This window comes from Erythrolamprus reginae, chromosome 2 (genome assembly GCF_031021105.1).
Source record: "Erythrolamprus reginae isolate rEryReg1 chromosome 2, rEryReg1.hap1, whole genome shotgun sequence".
Taxonomy (NCBI): Eukaryota; Metazoa; Chordata; class Lepidosauria; order Squamata; family Dipsadidae; genus Erythrolamprus; species Erythrolamprus reginae.
Genome location: NC_091951.1, coordinates 110,021,951 through 110,044,591, shown reverse-complemented (window position 1 = coordinate 110,044,591; position 22,641 = coordinate 110,021,951). Strand labels below are relative to the sequence as shown.

Genomic DNA, 22,641 nt, shown 5'->3' with positions numbered 1-22,641 from the left:
AATGTCAAATGTACCCTTCCCATGCTTATTGTGACGGGGGCCAAACACTCCCTGCTAGGGCTAGCATGGATGGAACCGTTGGGGATTGAAATTTCGGGTGTGTGTAATGTAAACTGTGATATTATGCCTAACTTTGTGAAAGAGTTCCCTGAAGTGTTCAGCCCCACCTTAGGATTGTATAAGGGAACCCCCATATCTTTCTCTATTGACCCCAAGGTCCCACCAGTTAGACTGAAACCTCGCAGGGTTCCCCTCCCGCTTCTCCCCAAGCTAGACTTACAGCTGGACAAACTCATTAGTCAAGGTATCTTGGTCCCTGTGGAACAGGGGCCATGGGAAACTCCCATAGTGACACCCCTGAAGCCAGATGGCTCCTTAAGAGTTTGCGCTGATTACAAATCAACCCTGAATAAGGCACTCCAACACCACCCCTACCCCATTCCGGTTGTGCAACAACTCTTACACTCCCTGGGGGAGGGGAAAAGGTTCGCAAAGATCGACCTGGCGCAGGCTTACCAGCAACTTCCGGTCGATGAACAAACAGCAAACGCTCAAACAATTGTAACGCACAGGGGGGCTTTCAAATGCACGAGGTTACAGTTTGGGGTGAGCATAGCCCCAGGGATATTCCAGAGCATCATGGAACGCCTATTGTCAGGGGTAAATGGGGCCATCCCATATTTTGATGACATCTTAATTGCAGGGGAAAACCAGGAACAAGTGAACAAAAGAATAAGGGAAGTACTTAAGAGGCTACAGGACAAAGGGTTACGAATCAAGCCTGATAAATGTGTCTGGGGAACTAACAGTATTGAATTCCTAGGATATAAAATAGATAAGGAAGGTATCCACCCCACAACTGAGAAGCTGAGAGCAATTAGAGAAGCCCCAGAGCCACGAGATAAGAGTGAGTTGCAAGCATTTTTGGGCCTCCTTAATTTTTATTCCGTTTTTTTAAAGCAGAAGGCAACAGTAGCAGAGCCTCTCCATCGTTTACTCCAGAAGGAAGCCCGCTGGACATGGGGGAAAATTGAACGTGAAGCCTTTGCTCAAATAAAAAATTTACTAACTTCTAAAAGTGTAGTAGTCCAATATAGTGCCTCACTACCCATTAGGCTCACGTGCGACGCTTCGCCGTACGGCATAGGAGGAGTCCTAGCTCACGTTCTACCTAATCAGACAGAGGCCCCAATAGCATTTTTTTCAAGAACCATGACCAGCACGGAGAGAAATTATAGCCAGTTAGACAAGGAGGCTCTGGCATTAGTGGCAGGGGTAAAGAAGTTTCACAATTACATTTTTGGGAGAAATTTTGAGCTAGTCACTGACCACAAACCCCTACTAGGCCTGCTAGCCCCCAACAAGCCCACTCCACCTTTTATGTCTCCAAGACTAATCAGATGGGCCCTTTTCCTCTCTGGGTATCAGTATGAGCTCACCCACAAGGGGGGGAAGGAAATCAATCATGCAGACGGCCTCAGCAGATGTCCCATAGCAGACCTGGTAGAAGACCCTGTTCCAACCACAGACGTGCTAATGATAGAACTCGAGGAAAACCCACTAACCACAGCAAAAGAGGTAGCTGCACACACGCAGCAAGACCAAATCCTGAAACAAGTAGTGAACTGTGTTCTAAAGGGATGGCAAAATGATATTGTTAAACCTGAATTGTGTGATTTTAAGAACAAAAGGCTTGAATTGTCATATGTAAAAGGTTGTTTGCTGTGGGGGGATAGAGTGATCATCCCCAAACGCCTAAGGGAAAAGGTACTCAGAATGTTACACGTGGGCCATCCTGGGATTGTCAGGATGAAGAGCCTAGCAAGGGGGCATTTATGGTGGCCAGGGCTTGATGCTGATATTGAAAGTTGGGTTTCAAAGTGTGACCCGTGCCAAGAGTCTAGGCCCAATCCCCCCAAAACAACTCCGGCTGAGTGGGAACAGCCTGCTGGCCCTTGGTCTAGGATCCACATTGATTTTGCTGGCCCAGTGGGGTCTCAGTATTTCCTAATAGTGGTTGATGCTTTCTCCAAATGGTTGGAAATAATAGCAATGAACAACATAACCACAAGTGCCACTATCAAGGTATTGAGCAGACTGTTTGCATCCCATGGTTGCCCTGATCTATTGGTGTCTGACAATGGACCACAACTAACAGCCAGGCAATTCGAATTATTCCTAGATGGCCTGGGGGTCAGACATGCCCTCATCTCGCCTTACTCGCCCTGGGCTAACGGGTTGGCAGAACGTTACGTAAGGGTGGCAAAAGAGGCATTGCACAGGTCAGGCCCTGGAGATGTGCAACAGAACTTGGACCAATTCTTATTAACCCAGCACATTACCCCTAACTCGCACACACATGTAAGCCCTGCAGAGTTATTGATGGGGAGAAAGTTGAGGTCACCACTAGACAGGTTAAACCCAAGGTTCTGTTTGAATAATAACCAAATGTGCATAAAACCAGAAAGAGAAATGTATTTGGGTCAAAATGTATATGTAAAATGCTTTGATGGAAATGTAAACTGGATGAAGGGAATTATTGTTAAGCAAAATGCACCCAAGACTTATATTGTTAAACTGGAGGATGGTCGTTTGTGGAAACGACACATAGACCACATTCGGAAACGAACTGAAAACCAATTACAACAACCCGCTGACTCGGACTCTCCCCCCTCAACAGACTTTTATACATTGCCCGAACTAAGAAACACGCAGAGAGACTTATCGGGCCAGGGGGAACCATCCAGCGACGCCGAGCCATCCTCGTCCTCCGAGGCCTTCGTTGGGCCCGCCAGGCCTAGTCCGCCGCACCGGGAGAACAGCGGCGAGCCATCCTCCACAGTCAGTGGCGAAGGAGAAAATGGACTGCGCAGGTCAGCGCGAGAGTCTCGAAGGCCTCACCGATTGGACGACTTCGTCACGTGGCTTTCTTGATGGATGGGTCCAACTATGAGGGGAGGGGTGTTGTATCCTGAAATGGCTACCTTGTAACGCTGTAAATAGTTTGTTCCTCTTTTCCAGCGCTGTCTGAGCCCAAGCAGGAAGTCGCTCCTGATTGGCTCAGACGCGGCCGGCTCTCGCTTTGGCGGGAACCGCAAAAGTATAAAAGAAGCGGCTTCTCCCTGCAGAGCCAGTCGGTACTCGCTGAATCGTCACTTTACCTCGCTGAGCTGTCACTTATTCTCTGAGCTGAATAAAAGTACCGATTGCTCAAACCCTGTCTCTGGGTCTACTTCATATTGCCTTTTCTAATACTTGCCCTGGGAAGAGTACATGGCTAATGAAGAAGAAAAGGTAGAAGTTGTGAGGAGAATATTATCTTGGGACAAAGTTCCTTCAGTGTGCTTTGTTGAGGCTTCCCCAACAGATAATGACCAAGAGGAGTTAATAAGGAAAGCTGTCCTGAAATATGCCATATGTTTCCTACAATTTCTGGGCAAAGTTCCAATTCAACACAGTAATTGATCCAAGTGTAATAATTTATTCGATATCCTTTTGTTTTCCTTCTTGCATATAACAATACCTTATGTAACATATTCCAGTGTAACATGACCATGCACATCACAGTGAACAGCAATTCAAAATATATTAATAAAATGCACCTTTAAATGAAATGTTCTTTCTTCTTCGGGCTTGATTCTGTGGTGGTTTTAATACTCAAATATTGCATCTTTTTATACATATTCTATGGTTTAATTTCCATTTGAGGATTAAAAGTAGAAAGAAGTATAGATCAAATCACCCCGTCAATTTGTGTAGGGCTCCAAATTGCAAATTGTTTTCTGGCTTCGGCTACGTATTTTGATTTCAGCATTTTGTCTTTGAATGTTTTACTGAGTGACTTGTTATTTAGAGGTTACAAAAGGTCTGCCTGCTACTCCCTAGTGGTGGAATTCTTTTAGAATTTCCCTCAGTCTGAGTGAAGATTGGAAGCAAAGCTTTCTATTTTTTTTCTGTTAGGTAAAACACAGACACACCCTTGATTTAACATTTCCAGAGACACTTTTGTTAGTATTTTTGTTATGTTTCCTTTACTTTTTACTTGCACTTAACCTTGATGGTGGTGTTGGTATACAATAATTATTTTTTTAAAAATACATTAACCCTTTAAAAAACAGCATGTTTGTAGACTCTAGGTGCCAGAAAATATATTTCAAGTGTTTCTTAAAGGCTCCATAACTATTTGCTGTAAGGCTACATGCAAAAGAAATATGATTTCTTTTAAATTTTAATTTTTTAAAATATAAAATAAAACATTGAAATAGATGCCACCAAAAACATTTTAAAATATTGAAGAGATAAAGTTAAATAACATCATAGGACAGCAGCAGAAAAGAGAGATGGCAGGAAATATTTTTTGGAAATGGGGGAGTTTCCCCATTTGGGAAAGTGTAGTCTCACTAAAGGTAACCTTCCAAAGTTGCTCAACGTAAGAGGCCCTTAAGTAGGGCTCTAAACTGTCAATCATCTTCCTAGCCATTGAAGAATCTGCCATGTATGTTCCCATGGAAAGTAAGCCAAAACAAAAGTGTTTGGTCCAGTGGTGAAGGCACCAAGCTAGAAAGTAAGATACCATGAGTTATAATCCCTCGTCTCTAGTCCCCATGGGAGTTCACAGCAGATATTTTTTATTTGCACCTTAAGAGAGAAACATCTGCTGCTATGCAGGATTAAACTGTCAACCTTTCAAGTTGGAGGCAAGAGTCTTCCCCACTAGGCCTATAGAAATAAATAGAATAAATGTGCACAGTGTAAAATAGAATCCTTTTGGGGAAATGTGGATACTTTGACCACTTGAAGGTAAACATCTGCCCATCCTATTAATGTTGAAAGAGAGGAAGAAGCCGATAAGAATCAAGTGATGGCTGTGGGTCCTTCTGAGGTTTTCTTGGGTTCTGCTTTTGTGTACTCACAGTGTTTGTGAGCAGTATTTGCTTAAGGTGACTAGACGTCCCGCTTTTGGCGGGACAATCCTGCTTTTGAGCAATTTGTCCCACGTCCTGCAGTGTTTTTAAAAAGTCCCAATTTTTTAAAAAATGAGATGCTAGAGCTTTACATGGCTGTCTGACTTGGTGACCTCATGCTTTTTGTTCTTTAAAAGTTCTCTTTTCTCTCTTAGGATCTCATCTACTCCATCCAATTGTGACTTTCTCAACTTTCTTCCTCTAAATCAGTTGACTCTCTCTTCATGCGCTTCCTCTGTGGTTTGATTTCCATTCATTCTTTCTGTATGGCCAAGCCACTTCAAAGATTCATTTATTCCACGTTCTTCTCAAGTACGCCCTTGCCACTACATTCAACTTCCTGTCCTGACCTGGGCTTCTCCCAAACCACGAAGCGAAGCAGACTCCTTGCCCTGATAAAACCTCTTTTATAATGTACAGTGAACATCAGCAAAGTCTTTCCTCTCCCACCGTCTTTCAAGATGGTTCACAAATACCAACCTTTATCAGGCTTGGGGAGTGGCCAGGCAGATATCTTTCAGATGCTGCAATACTTGGCAAGAATGCAGGAATGAACTAATTAAACAACCTAATTGTCTTCTGCAAACCACCGTCCCCATTCGCGCCTCTTTTATTCCCTATAGGATGGGCCATTCATTGTCCACCTTTGGCCTTACTCCCAAGTTGACCCTTGTTCCTCAACTGTTCTCTTCATCCGGCAACTCTGTACATGCGCATATTGGGAACAGGCTCCAGCTGTTCCTCACTGATGTCTGACTGCAAAGGCAACTGACAACTGTCAGACTGTCCTGGCTTTGCCTCTGATGCAGAGCACTCGCCCAAGCGTTCCTCACACTCCAGGACTGACTCATGTTCCTCCCCAATCTCCTCACTGTCAACTCTGCTAGTTCCTGGTGAAACACAACACTTCCTTTCACTTTTCTTATGAACCTATTTTCAGACTGCGGTTTTGCAATGAACATTTAGGCAGTAAAATGTCACCCTCCTAATTTTAGACCAAGGGGAAGGATCTGGACAAATATTGATTATGTGGAGTACTGGTAATGGAAGTATGGAAAACACCTCCAGTCTCTTTCTCTGTTTTGGTTTCCACAAACATGTCCAAACTATTTTAGAACATTGCACATTCTGAGCAGAAAATATCTGTAAAAGTTCTCTCTAACAATACAAAATGAAAGACAATGTTCAGAGGTTTAGAAGAATAGAGTTTGAAGAGACTTCTTCTAAGCCTCCAGTGATATAGCACCCACAATTTCAGAAGGCAACCTGTTCCACTGGTTGTTTTCACTCTTAAGAAATTTCTCTTTAGCTTTAGGTTGTTTCTTTCCTTGATTAATTTTCATCCAATGTTTGTCGTCTTGCCTTCTGGTGCTTTGATGACTACTATCACATCACTCCAGTCCTCCTCTTCACTAGAAAATATGCTCCTTCCTTCCTCTCAATTCCTAAGAAGTCAATAAAGGGTGTGCATAAGTGCACCAGAGTGCTTTCCATCCCCTGTCCTAATGTTTCTCTGTTACTAGTATATAAATATTGTTATACAGTGTTCCCTAGATTTTTGCGAGGGATGCGTTCCGAGTCCGCCCGCGAAAGTCGAATTTTTGCGAAGTAGAGATACAGAAGTAAATACACCATTTTTGGCTATGGACAGTATCACAAGCCTTCCTTTAACACTTTAAACCCCTAAATTACCATTTCCCATTCTCTTAACAACCATTTACACACCATTATTACTGGTACTCACCATTGAATAAGACACTTAGTGATCCTGATATTTATAAATATAATTATTTATTAACAATATTTTTTTTTGTTATTTATTTGCAAAAATTATTAGTTTGGTGATGACGTATGATGTCATCGGGCAGAAAAAACGTGGTATATTAAAAAAAACCGAAGTATTTTTTAATTAATATTTTTTGAAAAACCGTGGTATAGGCTATTTGTGAAGTTCGAACCCGCGAAAATCGAGGGAACACTGTATCTTTGCATACCAACAATACATACTTGACAAAACAAACAAATAAACAAATAAATAAAATATGCTCATTCCTTACATTTTCTATGAGAGGGCGTAATTTCAGAAGCAAAGCTTGAGAGCCAGTGTGATCTAATGGTTAAAGCAGTGATGCCAAACCTATGGCACAGGTGCCGCAGTTGGCACACGGAGCCATGTCTTCTGGCACACGAGCCGTTGCCGTAGCTCAGCTCCAATGTGCATGTGTGTGCCAACCACCTGATTTTTGACTCGCACAGAGGCTCTGGGAGGGCATTTTTGGCTTCCAGGGGGGTGAGAGAGGGTGTTTTTTTAATCCTCCCCTGGCTCCAGGGAAGACCTTGCAGTCTGGGGTGGGTGAAATACGAGATTATTGGGCCCACCAGAAGTTGGGAAACAGGCCATTTCCAGCCTCCAGAGGGCTTCGGGAGGGGGGGAAAGCTGTTTTCACTACCCTCAGGCATTGAATTATGGGTGTGGGCAATCATGCATGCGCGATAGCACCCACCCACACTTTTTTGCCACCCAAGGGAAAAAAGATTCACCATCCCTGGGTTAAAGCATCATTCTAGAAACTAGGAGGCTATAAATTCTAATCCAACCCTGACATGAAGTTCAGCTGGAGACTTTGGGCTGGTCACCCACTCTCAGCCCAACCCATCTCAAAGGATTATTGTAGAGAAAGGAGGAGGAGGAAGGAATATGAGGTATGTTCATTGCCTTATTATAAAAACAATAAAAGTGGGATATAAATAAATAATTGTTCAAAGGCATGGTAAAGCTTTTCAGGAGAGGTTAATAGTAGTTGTCCTGCTTAATTTCCACATGGCTATGAGACTGTAACTGGTGAGAAAAGGTAAACACATAAAGGTTTTTCTTAACAAAAAGCTGTTTTGCGATTACTACGGTAACTGCATTCTACACATTTCTGGCAAACATCCACTTCCTTTCCAAAGTACCAGTGGGAAGAGCTGATTGTACTGAGCAAAGAGAGAGAGAGAAGAAACAGGAGCTTTGTTTTCAAGGCTGTGGCATTTTTTGCTAAAACAACCTGCTTTCCATAGCTTTGCATAGTTTCTTCCAAATATGGGATGTTCCAGATAACCTGCTCCGACATGGGGCCTTTAAATTCTCTAGCCAGCATGAGCTCTGCTGAGAGTTCTGGGAGGTGAGGCCTACACTTCTGGAGGATGGCCAGGCTGAGAAACACAGCTCCAGACCCATCAAGTCAAATAAAATGCATCTGTTCATAAACAGAAGCATTTGCTGTTTGCTATAGGGGGGGGGGGGGATCCAGTCCGGTTCCAAGCCAAGAGAAAGACACTGGAAATAAAATGGAGGCTGGCTGATTGTCTCTGTTTATCTGGCTTCCAGAAACTTCAGTGATAGTAGCATGTTTCTGAGGTGGCTCACAAAATGGCTGACTGAGTGGATGGATCTTTATAGGATTCTGAGCAGTGGTGTAATAGGCGATTGCTCACCGGTAGCGGCCACCAGATTGTGGAATTTGAAGCTAAGGCAGGAAAACTGGTACTGCTTTGTTCTTTATCAATTTCTCATTTAATATTCCCCAACATATTTCATTCTCAGGGGAGGGGCTTCCCACACTACGATTAAAATCAATGGGCTGAATTTTCAATTTATTATCTTCTGACTTTGGCTCTTCCATGACATGTGCACTTGCTAATCGCCACAAGATGTTCCTAAGACAACTGGCAGCTCCAAAATGTGCTTTTGATTGGTTCAAAATGCTGTCAGAGGGAATATACAGTATGTCACAGAAGTGAGTACACCCCCTCACATTTTGTAAATATTTATCTTTTCATGTGACAACACTAATGAAACGACACTTGTGTCTTGTCTACAGTCAAGCATGGTGGTGGGAATGTCATGGTCTGGGGCTGCATGAGTGCTGCCAGTACTGGGGAGCTACAGTTCATTGAGGGAACCATGAATGCCAGTATGTAGTGTTACCTATTGAAGCAGAGCATGATTCTCTCCCATCAGAGACAGGGCCACAGGGCAATATTCTAACATGACAATTACTTCAAACACACCTCCAAAATGTCTGAGGCTGAGGGTAAAGGTGATAGACTGGCCAAGCTTGTCTGCAGACCTAAACCCTATTGAGCATCTAAGGGAATCCTGAAATGGTAGGTGGATGTGCAAAGGATCTCTTAACACCCACAATTCCGTGATGTCATAATGGAAGACTAGAAGAGGACTCCAGTGGCAATCTGTGAAACTCTGGTGAACTCTTTGCCCAAGAGGGTTAAGGCAGTAATGGAAAATAATGGTGGCCACACAAAATATTGACATTTGGAAATTATAACTTAGGTATGTAGTCACTTTTCTTGCCACCTGTTTAGACATGAATGGCTAAGTGTTGCTTTATTTTGAGGGGACAGCGCATTTACACTGTTATACAAGCTGTATACTTTATATTGTAGCCAAGTGTTGTTTCTTCAGTGTTGTCACATGAAAAGATATACCGTACTTCAATATTTACAAAATGTGAGGTGATGTACTCACTTCTGTGACATACTGTATATGTTCTGTTTATATTGAGTGAACTGTACAGACATCTTAATTCTGGCAGTGGTAGTTTCTTCCCAGTTCAGAACGATTCTGTAGAACCAGTAGTAACTTGCCAACCTGGGTTGCTGGAGCCGGCAGCGACCCAGGCCTGCCACAGCACCGAACTGGTTCTTTTGATGGCGCTACGCCGCTGCCATCTTGTTTTTAGCTTCTGCACATGTGCAGAAGCTTTTTAACAGCGCCGTGCATGAGTGTGTACACAATGTGCCTATTGTTACATGTTGTTTCTTTATCATTGTTGTTAGCCGCCCCGAGTCTGCGGAGAGGGGCGGCATACAAATCCAATAAATAATAATAATAATAATAATAATAATAATAATAATAATAATAATAATAATAATCCTTTTACAGCACCAGCAAGCAAGGAGTTAACTAACCAGGACTTTAAAAGAGGAAACAAAGGCATTTCAGAGGCTATCTAATTATACTGATCACACTGCAGATTTATGACTAAAAGCAGAGACCTTACAAGGAGTGTCTAGCTTTGAGCTCATTTACTTTCCTGGTGTATTTTGAAGATTAAGATGTTGCACAATATAGCTCTGCTGTCCACTGTGACTGTTTTGGCTGTGCTGGAACAAGGTAAGTGATGCATTCTGCTTTTACAGTAACAAATTGAACATAGCTTTATAAGCTACCAAAAAACAAAACAAAACCTGGGTCATTAAGATATCTACAAAAAGTACATTGTATAAGAAATTTAGCAGTAGGTTAGCCAAAAAGCCAAAATGATTTGGGGTATTATAGTAAGACTTTTATCCAATAAAAAGTAATTCAGGGTTTCTTTCAGCTATTTTGAGGGGCAAAAGCCAAAGGCTGGGTTATAGAAATGATGATTGTATATTCCCGGTATATAGATGTTTTGTTTGTCTAATACAAGAACAAAATGAATGCCCCAACACTGGAAGTTTTTAAGCAAATGTTGGATAACCATCTGTCTGAATTAGTGTAGGGTTTCCTACCTAAGCAGGAGGTTGGAATAGAAGACCTCCAAGATTCCTTCCAACTCTATTGTTGTTGTTGTTGCTGCTGCTGCTGCTGTTGTTGTGGTTATTAAAAACTAGAAAAAGAAATTCTCCCAAAATCAAGGGAACATTTTGCTATTAAATGTAAACCTATTCCATAAAACACCTTCTTAAGTTCAATGCAACACAATTTAAGCAGGGGACAAGACCCAGGAGGTAAACCAGACTGTTGTACTGTATTCAGTAAGATAAACCTAACTCTTTGTGTGAAGTTGAGATGCGAAAACCATCCTTTGCCTGCAAGCTCCCACATATTGCAGAATATTTTTCTGCCCTGTGCTTTGCCTCTCCCCACTGCCCATTTTATAACCCTCTCACTCCGATGGGACTAGCCTGCTCTACCCGTGCTGGCAGAAGGAGCATGCTGTGGAACCCATCAGTCAACTTCAGCTGGTGGGGGTCCAGAAGAAGAGCCTTTCCTGCTGTGGCTTTTGCTCTCTGGACATTGTGGTCCCTGAGGCAACATCTGCACCCACCTTTTTGGCCTTATGAAAGGGCCTGGAGACCTGGCTGTGCCAACTGACCTGAGCTCCAATAGGAGTCTGGCATTTTGGAGATGGCTAATGGGATAGATAACACCCCAGTCATTCCACCTCCTCCCTTCCTATTCACCTTGGTCAATTTAATTTTAATTTAATTTAAAATTTAAAATCTCTATTTATTGCTTTAATGTTTTATACCCTAGTTTTAATTGAATGATTATGTGCTGCCTAGAGTCACCTTTGTTGAGATGGGTGGCATGTTTAACAAATAATTTTATGGACTCGTTGACTGGAAGAGTTGGAATTTACCTTGGAGATCATCTAGCCCAAGTGCCTGCTCCATTACCTGGGCATCCCTAGCAGAAGGCCACCCGATGACCCATCATTTAAATGCCCTGAGGAGAGAGAGATCCCAAGGCAGTCTGTTCTGTTGCCAGACAATTTAACATTAGCATTTTTTATACTATCTGTTGTAGGCAAAATTTACCTCTTTATGATTTAAACCTGTACTCTGAGCACTTCTTTCCCATCTTCTACATAAGAGCCTTTCAGTTATGGAATACACTATCAAGTCTTCACACATTCTTCTCTCCTGCAAAGTAAACATCCCCAACCACTCCTGAGTTTTTTCTTTCTTAAGAGAGAAACATCTGCTGCTATGTAGGATTAAACTGTCAACCTTTCAAGTTGGAGGCAAGAGTCTTCCCCACTAGGCCTATAGAAATAAATAGAATAAATGTGCACAGTGTAAAATAGAATCCTTTTGGGGAAATGTGGATACTTTGACCACTTGAAGGTAAACATCTGTCCATCCTATTAATGTTGAAAGAGAGGAAGAAGCCAATAAGAATCAAGTGATGGCTGTGGGTCCTTCTGAGGTTTTCTTGGGTTCTGCTTTTGTGTACTCACTGTGTTTGTGAGCAGTATTTGCTTAAGGTGACCAGACGTCCTGCTTTTGGCGGGACAATCCCGCTTTTGAGCAATTTGTCCCGTGTCCTGCAGCGTTTTTAAAAAGTCCTGATTTTTAAAAAATGAGATGTCTGGTCACCTTACTCCAGGGGTCTTGTGGGGGGAGGCATCTGCCTTCGGCCCCACCCCGCAGAAGTCGGCAAGGTAGGCAGGCGAGGTGGGCGGGGCCGGTGGGCGCAGGGAAGCCATTCTTGGGAGGGTCGGATCGGCCACCGCAGGGCTCCAGGGGTGGATTTCTCTCCCTTTGGGGTTTTAGCTATTGGGCGGGGCAGAAACGGCTGGAGGAAGGAGGGGTGAAGAGCAACGGCAGCAACAGGGCAAAGTTGGAAGCTCTTGGAAGGGGGGGGGCATGGAAGGGAAGCGAAGGCTCTCTTGTGGGGGTGGAATAAAAGTGTCAACATCCCTTCTTCTTCTTTACCTGCATCCAGGTAAGCTTACAAGAGAACTGCAATCACCTGGAGTTTTTCTTCAGCGGCAGCTTTGATCAATTCTCCCCCCTCCCATCTGAAAGGGCAGACAGACTTTCTTTGCCCCCCCTATTAATCCCTTCCCCGAGTTAGTCCGACCCAGCACTCCCAGGGTGGAGCTCCTTCTCCCCGGCAGCTGCCTGCTGAATAGCCAGTGGAGGGTCAGCCGAAGTATCTCCCCCAGAGCGCCCCCCCTTCTGCCTCTCACAGTTGCAAAAGGCCGAGTTTTGTCCTTGGGGAGCTGGAAGGGGCGTGGTCGTTGTCTGGGAAGGGCAGAGGGTTGTCTGGGTGTGTGGGAGAGAGGCATTGTTTTGGGGCAGGTGTTTTTTGCGGGTGAAAGAAAGTGGCTGGAAGGAGAGTGGGCTTAAAGCCAGGGAGTAAAGGAGAGGGAAAGTGAGGGCATCGGGGAAGGAAGGGTCGTCCATAGGCAATGGTGTCCTGCTTTACCAGGATTATGATCTGGTCACTTTATGTTTGCTGATACAAATGACTGAGCTGTTTTTCTTCACCAGAAGAAATAATGAACTTCTCTTTACTTTTTGTTCACATCTAGCCTATTTTGCTATTCAGGTGATCATCTTTCGGCGGAAGTTCAAAGTTTCTCCCCCCATCACTTCAGGCCCACCAGAATTTGAAAGGGTCTTCAGAGCACAGTAAGTTTTTTAAAAAAAGAATATTTGTTGCCTTTGAAATGCATTTGGAAGAAACAAAGTATTTCCCTTTCAAGGTAAATTATGTTATACAAAGTTCATAAAAGAAGGAAAAACTTAAATAAATCCGTAGGGAGTTGGGTGGCATAGAAACAAAATTGATTGATTGATTGACAAACAAACAAACAAACAAACAAACGAACAAACTGTTGGGTAACACAAACAAATAAAATGTAATGGAGAATGGGGGAGAAGAAAGCTTAGCCAGATCTAATTTATAGTAACTTATTCACACTGGAGCCGGCAGTGACCCAGGCCGGCCACAGCACCAAACTGGTTGTTTTGATGGCGCTACGCCGCTGCCATCTTGTTTTTAGCTTCTGCACATGTGCAGAAGCGTTTTAAAAGCATCAGGCATGAGTGTGTGCACAATGTGTGCCAGGTTCCACCCCCAGTGCACCACAGCACAGCAATATTTGGTTCCTACCGATATGGCCCACACAGTAACTCCAGTAAGGAAAACTGAGCTGTGCGGGCAGGTCCACATCCCTGTGCTCTCGCCCACATGCACCTGGGTGAATCTTGTGAGCAAACGTACATGCAAGAAAGATTTTGGCGATTTTTTGCTTCTGTGCATGCACAGAAGCAACCCCCCCCCCCCAAAACTCACACGGGCTTCCCCTCGTGAGATTTTGCTTCCTGCTGCACACACACAGAAGCAAAGTCTTGCTCAGACGTACATGGACCTGCGCTCGGCTGCAGAGCTCTGTGGGAAGCGCACTGGTAGCGGCCATAAGTGGCAGCGAGAAAATCCAAAATCCACACGTGATTTCTGGACATCATTTAACTTGTTATTAACCTTTGCAGTTCATCCTTACTCAGAGACAGCTGGTGAAGTTCTCTTTTTAGCTTCCTGGCCGTGATATATAGTTAGCGAGAGCCTTTTTCTTGGAAATTATCACACTTTCTAAGCTTCCCCTCTTAGGCTAAGTTAGTTATAATGGTTTCCCTTTCCTTTAAAGAGAGGAAATGATCAACAGGTCAGATGCGGTATGGAAATGATCCATTTGTGATCATGAAATTCCTTCTATTGCAGTTCAGTTAGTATAAAATGAGGTATAAAATGAGGTAGGTATCTTCCCAGCAGCAGACAAAGCTCATTTTATTTTCCTTCACCTTTTAATTGTCTTGTATGCAGTGTGATACTTTATTTTTCTGATGCTTTGTTGTAACTATTTTTGTTGCCAGAAGGGACTCTGCTATAGAATAACGATTAGAACCAATTACATGCAATTCCTCTTCAAAACTGATCTTTTCCATAAAACTTCTGAAGCAAATGTCCAGTTTCTGTGTAATTATACCTCAAAACTGTAATTATCACATCTTCCAGTTTTTTTAAACCTCCATTTTGGTCCCATCCCCCCTCTAGTTGGTCAGATTTTAGAATGTTAAGCCCACTTTTAAAAGGAAAACCCCTTCATTTCTATAATGAAAAGGGATTTTAAATTGTTACCACCCTCCAGGCATGCAATTCAGCAACAAACATAGTGATTTTTTTTTTAGACTGGAACAAAAAGATCCACATTTTAGAACTAGGGAAATAATGCATGGGTTGCAAAAATATTGTGGCTGCAAAAGAGCAGAGGATAAATGTTCTGAAAATGCATACACACATTTTTCTATAATGGTCTGAGATGAATTTGTTAATGGATGCAGAAATGGGCTGAAATGAACATATAGAAATCAAGAAAATGAGAAGCAGGGCAAATTTGTCAGATTTGTTCAGTCCCAATTATTTTTCCCCATCAGCTGCAATCTGATTGTTTTCTTTTTTGTTTTATCAGAGCAAATTGCTCCGAATATTTCCCAATATTTCTCTCCCTCTTATGGGTGGCTGGAGTCTTTTTCCATCAAGGTAAGAAATAAAATCCTAATGCAGAATCTCTCAACTGTGATGTCCTTTCTGCAAATAAAAACATGGAATAATAAGTGAGATTCTGGAGAATTTTTTAAAAGCCCTCCACGGCTTTTTAGTTTTTATTGTTAATGTTCATCTAATGTAACTACATTGTAAATGTTCAAGCTAGATTTTGTAGCCTTGAGAGCAACAGAAACCCATCTCTGAATTTGATTGCTTTAGGCTAAAGGCAGTATTAAGTATTAAAATCTGGTAGGCGGGTAGAGTTTTCATCAAGGAGGGCAGGGGTGGGCTACTGCCAGGATGGGAGGGAAACATAGTGGGGTAGCGAAAATGGAGCTCCACCCCAGAGCACCCAATTTGCACTTAAAGATGTTGAAAGAAAATGTAGGGTGTCCTGGGTAAGCCACGCCCACAGTGTGGTAGTAATAAATTTGGTAGCCCTTCACTGAAGGAGGGCCTCACGCCTCCAGTGGTAGAGATGGTGTACCTTGGGTTTCCCTGAAGTGTTTTTTGTATCTACTACCGACTTTAGTTATCACCTGCACAGGGCCTCTGCACTTTGTTCATTTGCCTCAAAATGCTGAGGGTCATCTATGGCCAATCTGATGCTTTCCACTGTTCATCTAAAATGCACCACCTGTAAAGGATGTAACAGACCAATACACATGAGAACAAGCTGAAGGAGACTGATTGCAGGTAGTCCTCAACTTACGACCCCAATTGAGTCCAAAATGTGTGCTGCTGAGCAAGACATCTGTGAATTTTGCCCCATTTTACGATCTTCCTTGCCACAGTTGTTAAGTGGATCCCAGCAGTTGTTAAGCTAGTAATGTGGTTGTTAAGTGAATCTGGCTTCCCCATTGACTTTGCTTGTCAGAAGGTCACGAAAGGAGATCACGTGACCCCAGCAGACCGCAACCGTCATAAATGTGAGTCAGTTGCCAAGCATCTGAATTTTGATCATGTGACTGTAGGGACAGCAACGTATGTCACATAAACACAAGTCAATTTTTTTAGTGCCATTATAACTCTGAATGAATGAATTGTTGTAAGTTGAGGACTACCTGCATATGAGAGATGCTATTGCTGTTGAAATACCCAGTTATTATACTGCTCAAAAAAATAAAGGGAACACTCAAAGAACACATCCTAGATCTGAATGAATGAAATATTCTCATGGAATACTTTGTTCTGTACAAAGTTGAATGTGCACAACAGCATGTGAAATGGATTGTCAATCAGTGTTGCTTCCTAAGTGGACAGTTTGATTTCACAGAAGTTTGATTTACTTGGAGTTATGTTGTGTTGTTCAAGTGTTCCCTTTATTTATTTTTTAGCATTGTATATACTCTCAGATTTGGCAGAGGTTTCATGAGAAGTTTGGGTAAAACAGATCACGTTTGGATCAGGCTAATGCAGGGAAGAACAAGTATTATATTCTATAGGCTCAAGCTACATAGGATGAATGTTATTGCTTCTGCCTAAAAATCTTTTCAGTTGTGCTAATATATAATGGGAGGATTTAGATAATAGTGCTCCTTTACCTGATTTGACTTCCACAGACCTTGCTACATTAAGCAGGGAGGTCAAAACAAGAACAGCAAAGCAAGAATTGGCTTAGTGCTTTTCTTTGCAAATATGTTTTACAATATTGGTTTTCTTCCTGATTGTTTTTCCTTTGATTTTTCAGAAAGGTATAGTACCTAGAGTCACTTCGCCAATTGAGAAGGTTTAGCAATAAGTTAATTAAAAATAAAGGTTGAAAGAGAGAAAATGTCATTTAAGGTTTCTTTTATTAATTAGTTCTCAGTAGTTGCAAAAGACTTTTGCAGAATTTTATGGTCTGTTTCATTGTTAAAACAAGGCTGATGCCTTAAAGTGTCCAGCCCTTGAGTTGCCTCATGAAAATCTTTTCTTTAAGAAAAAAAAGCCTTCCTTTGTTGTATTTATTATTGAAATTAGTATTCCATAAACTTTCTAAGTAACTGATTACTGTCTTCTCTGTAGTTTTGGTTGCATTCTGTGGAGTAATTTACCTGTGTGCTCGCTATCAATACTTTAAAGGGTATGCACATTCTGCTGAAAGGAGGTGAGTAATCCTTCTTTTAAATAGAAGAAATATCAAGTAGATTGTCTTTCAGACAAGTAATTTTGCTGATGTTCAAGCTAGATTTTGTAGCCTTGAGAGCAACAGAAACCCATCTCTGAATTTGATTGCTTTAGGCTAAAGGCAGGCAACAAAGTGTAAGATGTTATCCAATACAAAAACCCTTGCATAAAACAAACTAGGTGTTTTTTTTTAATCTCCCCTAACTTCCTGTCTCCTAAGTAGTCCCCAGGAATGTACACTGCTCAAAAAAATAAACAGCATAATATAACTCCAAGTAAACCAAACTTCTGTGAAACCAAACTGTCCACTTAGGAAGCAACACTGATTGACAATTGTCAATCAATTTCACATGTTGTTGTGCACATTCAACTTTGTACAGAACAAAGTATTCCATGAGAATATTTCATTCATTCAGATCTAGGATGTGTTATTTGAGTGTTCCCTTTACTTTTTTGAGAAGTATATTAATTTTATATTTAACTCAGTGGTGAAATCCAATTATTTTTTACTATCAGTTATGTGGGCATGGCTTGGTGAGTGTGGCAGGGGAAGGATACTGCAAAATCTCCATTCCCACCCACTCTGGAGCCAGCCAGAAGTGGTATTTGCCAGTTCTCTGAACTACTCAAAATTTCCACTACTGGTTCTCCAGAACGTGCCAGAACTTGTTGGATTTAACTCTCAAAGGATATAGAGTTGACATAGATTAAGCATCTAATTGATAATTAAGGCAAAGGAAATACATAATCTTGGAACGTATCTTTCCCTTCCCATTTGCGATGGGGAACTATGGTCTCTTTATGACTTCAACTTCCTCAGGAATTTTAGGAGTTGAAGTCTACAAATCACAAAGGGGCCATAATTCCCCACCCCTGTTCTACATCCTTTTCCCCTTATAACGTTTTAAGAAAAGAAAAGAAAAGAAAAGAAACCACCAGAAACTGCCTATCCTCCTGTGGTTAGTCCAAGAAGATAATATATAGAATTGTGCATCTCTAGATCATCTCCAGGCCATCCCATGTTTGGTGAATTTGGAAATATGAATATCTGGACTTCAGAAGTTACACGGGGGTTGGGGAGAGGGAGAATCAAAGCTGAGAATGTGGGTACAGTTTGACTATTACCATCCTACAACTCTAGTAGTTGCAACTCACTCATTTAATTCTGCTAGATGGGCATTTTTTAAATCCTTCCCCAGTAATGCAGCTTGTATTTGCAGGGTTTATCTCAGTCTGTTTATCAAGTTACCATGGAAGCTAATTTGTGAGAACACTGACATTACTGTGGCAACAACCAGCTTCAATTAACTCTGTTTTTTCCCCCTTCCTATTTGCACAGATTGGGGCCCATGTATTTCAGCAGTGGAATTCTTATCATTCTTATTGGCTTGTCCATAGTGGGATTACTAGTCCATTTTGCGCAATACTTTTGATTCCTGAAAAGTGCTTTGAAATCAGCCATTCATCCTTTTCAACTCAATGATTTGTGGCTTAGTTTTCAACTTTCATTTATCCTCCACCACCACCCTCCAAATTTAAGCAGTTTTGAACACCAAACATTTCAAACTATAATTTTCTAGAGATGTTTTTGTTAATGTTTGTATGCTTTCTCCACAGTAGTATTGTTCGATCTATTTCCTGTGGTAAAAAAAAAATGTGTTAAGTTGTAACAGACATCCTAACAAGATAAAATTTTGAATAATCTTCAATTATTAAGCTGATTCTGTCTTCATTGTAATTCTAATTGTTTTTCGCCTCACAATCAGGAGGCTGTGAGTTCAATTTTAGGTAGCAGCAGATATTTCTCTCTGTGTGGCACAAAGTGAAACTATCTGCTGTGAACACCGAGTAGGCAACAGGAAGGACATTTGGACACTTAAACACTCAGCTCTGTTTGTTCGTCCAATCCAATGTGAGGAATGACAGGGTCATAAAACAAAAACAAAACAAAAATCCTCTGGATTTTATTCTTTTCTCTCTTGTATTCATATTGTTTTAAAATAGATAAAAGATTGGGAATTATACTGTAGGTACTATTTTAACTATGGCTCCATCCCACGTACTGGATCCAATCTAGCGAGGGAAGAGTTAGGCCCTAGGATTATTAGGGAGGGACTTGGCACTTCCCTATCCTCTTTACTCCCATGAAGAAGTCATGGGAGTTCACAATGCAGCACCATCAATATACTGATGATCGCCTCTTGTACATCTCCATTTTGGGCAAATTGAAGATGCAGAAGGTCTCCTGAGCAGTACCTGGAGGCTATCAGGATTTGGATGGGGAGAAACGGGCTCAGAATCAACCAGAACAACTGCTAATTTAGAAACCAAGATTTTCTGTGACTATAACATTTTAAAGCATATTGAAGTTAAGCCACAGAGTGGGCAGACCGGCAACTTGAGAATCCTCCTGAATTCATAAATGTCTACGGAGATTCTCACTCATCCAGGTTATGGCTGTCCCAAAGGTGCTTTTCAAAAGACAACTGAATTTCATTTGTTTTTTTCCTTGAAGACATTTCACTTTTCATCTAAGAAGCTTCTTCAGTTCAGAACGGAAGTGAACTGAAGAACTGAAGAAGCCGCCTGGATGAGAAGTGAAAAATCTTCAAGAAAGTCCAGTTGCCTTTTGAAAAGTACCTTTGGGACTCTTGAAGTTATAGCACCTTCTAGAGGAACAGCTGGATGCGATGACCAAAAAAGCCTTTGCTTAGCTTAAGCTAATGTGCCAGGGTAATGGAGATCCTACTGGAAGATTGGCAAAGTAGAAATGAGTAGCAATTTGTGCCAAATTCTATATTTTGACATGGGGCTACCCCTGAAAAGCGTTCGGAGACTACAACTGGTCCAGAATGCAGTTGTGTGAGCTGTTGTGGGTACACCTAGGTACAGCCACATCACACCAACTCTCTACAAGTTGCACTGGCTCCCAATCAGTCTCCAGATGCAATTTAAGGTGTTGGTTATAGCCCTACAGGGCTTAAGGCCAGATTATCTTTGGGATTGCCTTTTGCTGTACAGCTCCCAGTGACCAATAAGGGCCTACAGGGTTGGTCTTCTCTGGGTCCCGTCAGCTAAACAGTGTCAGTTGATGGGACCGTGGGGGAGGGCCTTCTCTGTGGCAGCTCCGGCTCTCTGGAACCAGCTACCTCCTGAGATCTGTACTGCCCCCACCTTACTGGCCTTCCGGAAAGCTGTAAAGACCTAGCTCTGCTGGCAAACCTGGGTCTGTTGTTCAATGCGGTATTGCCTAGATCCAGCCACAAAAAGATATGAATGGTTTCTTATGGGTTTTAAACTGTGTTTTTATATTGTTGGTTTTTTTAGACGTTGTGAGCCGCCTAGTGTCCTTAAGGAATTGGGTGGCATATAAATTAAATTAATAAATAATGAATTAAATTAATAATAAATAAATACATTTCCATATAATAGCTGAACAGTGAAATGTGTTTGAGTATTTAGCACACTAGATCAGTTAACTTCAAACTTCAAAATAGTGGCAGAACTTTCCGTTCTCGACTAAAATCACCTGATATAAACAAGGCATTTTTTGGCCCTAGTGGGGCCTTTCCAGGATAAGAGAATATAAAAGTTAAACTTCTCCTTGAACTTGGCAAGGACAAGTGGAATGCTGATAAGAGACACCAATCCATCCTGCCCTTGGCAGAGATGAGCAGACATATTGTGTATAGGTGTGGTTATTACCTATGATCTACTGTATATAAGCCAGTCAGAAGCCCTTGTAGAGTGGAACTTCAGAACAGACCTAATCTGGGAGTTAGTGTACACTTACTGATTTGGAGAAGTTTCCTGACTAACAGAAGGGGTGCAAGACTTCTTTGTCTATTTCAGACATTAGCATTATGCTCTTTGTAAGTTGCCTTGGATTGTTTTCTCCTTTGTTTATCATATTGGAATAAAACCTTGATTACCCATACAGGTGTCCTTATTGCCTCTGAATCCAAAAGTAGATGCAACTCAAACAGGGCAGCCATTTTCCTGCAATAGGATATACAGTCAATCCTTGGGTTGTAACAGCAGTTAGGACTGGAATTCCTATCACTCAGTGATGTGATTGTGAAAGCAACAGCAAACCCAGACTATGTGGGTCATTAAGAGAGGACACAGGTGACTGAAATTCTAGGCAAGCAATGCTGCGAGCAGATGAACATAATGAACATAGGTGGGGTGGCAGGCACTTTGGAACATGGATGGGTGGGTGGGGAGTGTATTGTGGAATGCAAGATTCCTGGGATCTCATCCTTTGCAGAAGGTCTCTTTTAACAGGAAGATAGTGGGAGTGACTTATGGCCTTCCTTGCTGGTTTCACCATTGACTTTGCTCATGAGAAGCTGTCAGGAAAGATTGCAAATGAAGATAGCAATAGCATTTAGACTTATATACCGCTTCACAGTGCTTTACAACCCTCTCTAAGCACCTGAATCTGGGTCCTCATTTTACCAACCTTGGAAGGATGGAAGGCTGAGTCAGCCTTGAGCCTACTGAGATTCGATCTGCCAAACTGCTGGCAGCTGGTGATCAGCAGAAATAGCCTGCAGTACAGCACTCTAACAACTGCACCACTGAGGCTCTTGATCATGTGGCCATAGCTCATTTGCAACATTGTAATCCTAAACTGGGCACTTGAATGCTCAGTGTGTGATCTTACAATCAGGAGAAACTTGCGATGGTCAGAACGCCCAATGACTGGACATAAGTCCCCCTTGTTCAGAGCCATTGTAACTGAACAATCATTGAACATAACTGTCATAATCCAAAGACCAACTTTAGTGAGGACAGCAAGTCATATCCTGATCATCTCTTGTTTAAATTACTGTAATTCACTCTATATGGGGTTGCCCTTGGCTTCAGCAGGTCTAAACTACAGCAGTCCATATTTAACCATTGAATCCTTGAAGAGTGTTCGGAGACTGCAAATAGTCCAGAATGCACCTGCAAGAGCTGTCATGTGTATGCCTTGGTATGCCCATATAACACCTGTGCTCTGTGAGCTGCACTGGTTTCCTGTTACTCTCCGGGCACAATTCAAGGTTTTGGTTATTACCTATAAAGCCCTACATGGCTCAGGGCCAGACTATATACGGGACTGTCTCCTGCCGCATACCTCCCAGAAACCAATAAGAGCACACAGAGTTGGCCTCCTTCAGGTCCCATCATCTAAGCAATGCAGGTTGGCGGGGCTGCAGGGGAGGGCCTTCTCTGTTGCTGCTCCGCCTCTATGGAATCAACTCCTCCCTGATGTCCATACTGCTCCCACCCTACTAGCCTTCCGGAAGGCCACGAAAAACTGGCTTTGTCGGCAGGCCTGAGGGCCATGAATTAACAACTATCATGGCCAAATCATATGAATTGTATGCATACATGTAGTCTTGATTGTTTAATTATGGGTTTTTAATCAGGGTTTTATAGTTTTAGATTGTATATTTGGCTTCTTTTTAT

The 22,641-nt window shown here is 42.1% G+C and overlaps 1 protein-coding gene across 7 annotated transcripts in view; it reads left to right on the top strand.

The window, feature by feature from the left end:
* The window catches only part of LTC4S (leukotriene C4 synthase), a 57,131-nt gene that overhangs the window by 3,798 nt on the left and 30,692 nt on the right, over positions 1–22,641 (top strand). Inside the window, exons 1-6 of one of the 7 annotated variants that reach the window (XM_070739103.1) lie at positions 7,537–7,667; positions 9,910–10,140; positions 13,055–13,154; positions 14,996–15,066; positions 17,080–17,161; positions 18,521–21,116. In XM_070739103.1, coding sequence (XP_070595204.1) covers positions 10,083–10,140; positions 13,055–13,154; positions 14,996–15,066; positions 17,080–17,161; positions 18,521–18,614 — 405 coding nt within the window. In that variant the 5' untranslated portion in view covers positions 7,537–7,667; positions 9,910–10,082 and the 3' untranslated portion in view covers positions 18,615–21,116. Of the gene's footprint in view, positions 1–7,536; positions 7,668–7,741; positions 7,817–8,335; positions 8,491–9,909; positions 10,141–12,255; positions 12,463–13,054; positions 13,155–14,995; positions 15,067–17,079; positions 17,162–18,520; positions 21,117–22,641 lie in introns of those variants that run through there. The other 6 variants (XM_070739105.1, XM_070739104.1, XM_070739102.1 and 3 more) reach the window with 6 other exon arrangements.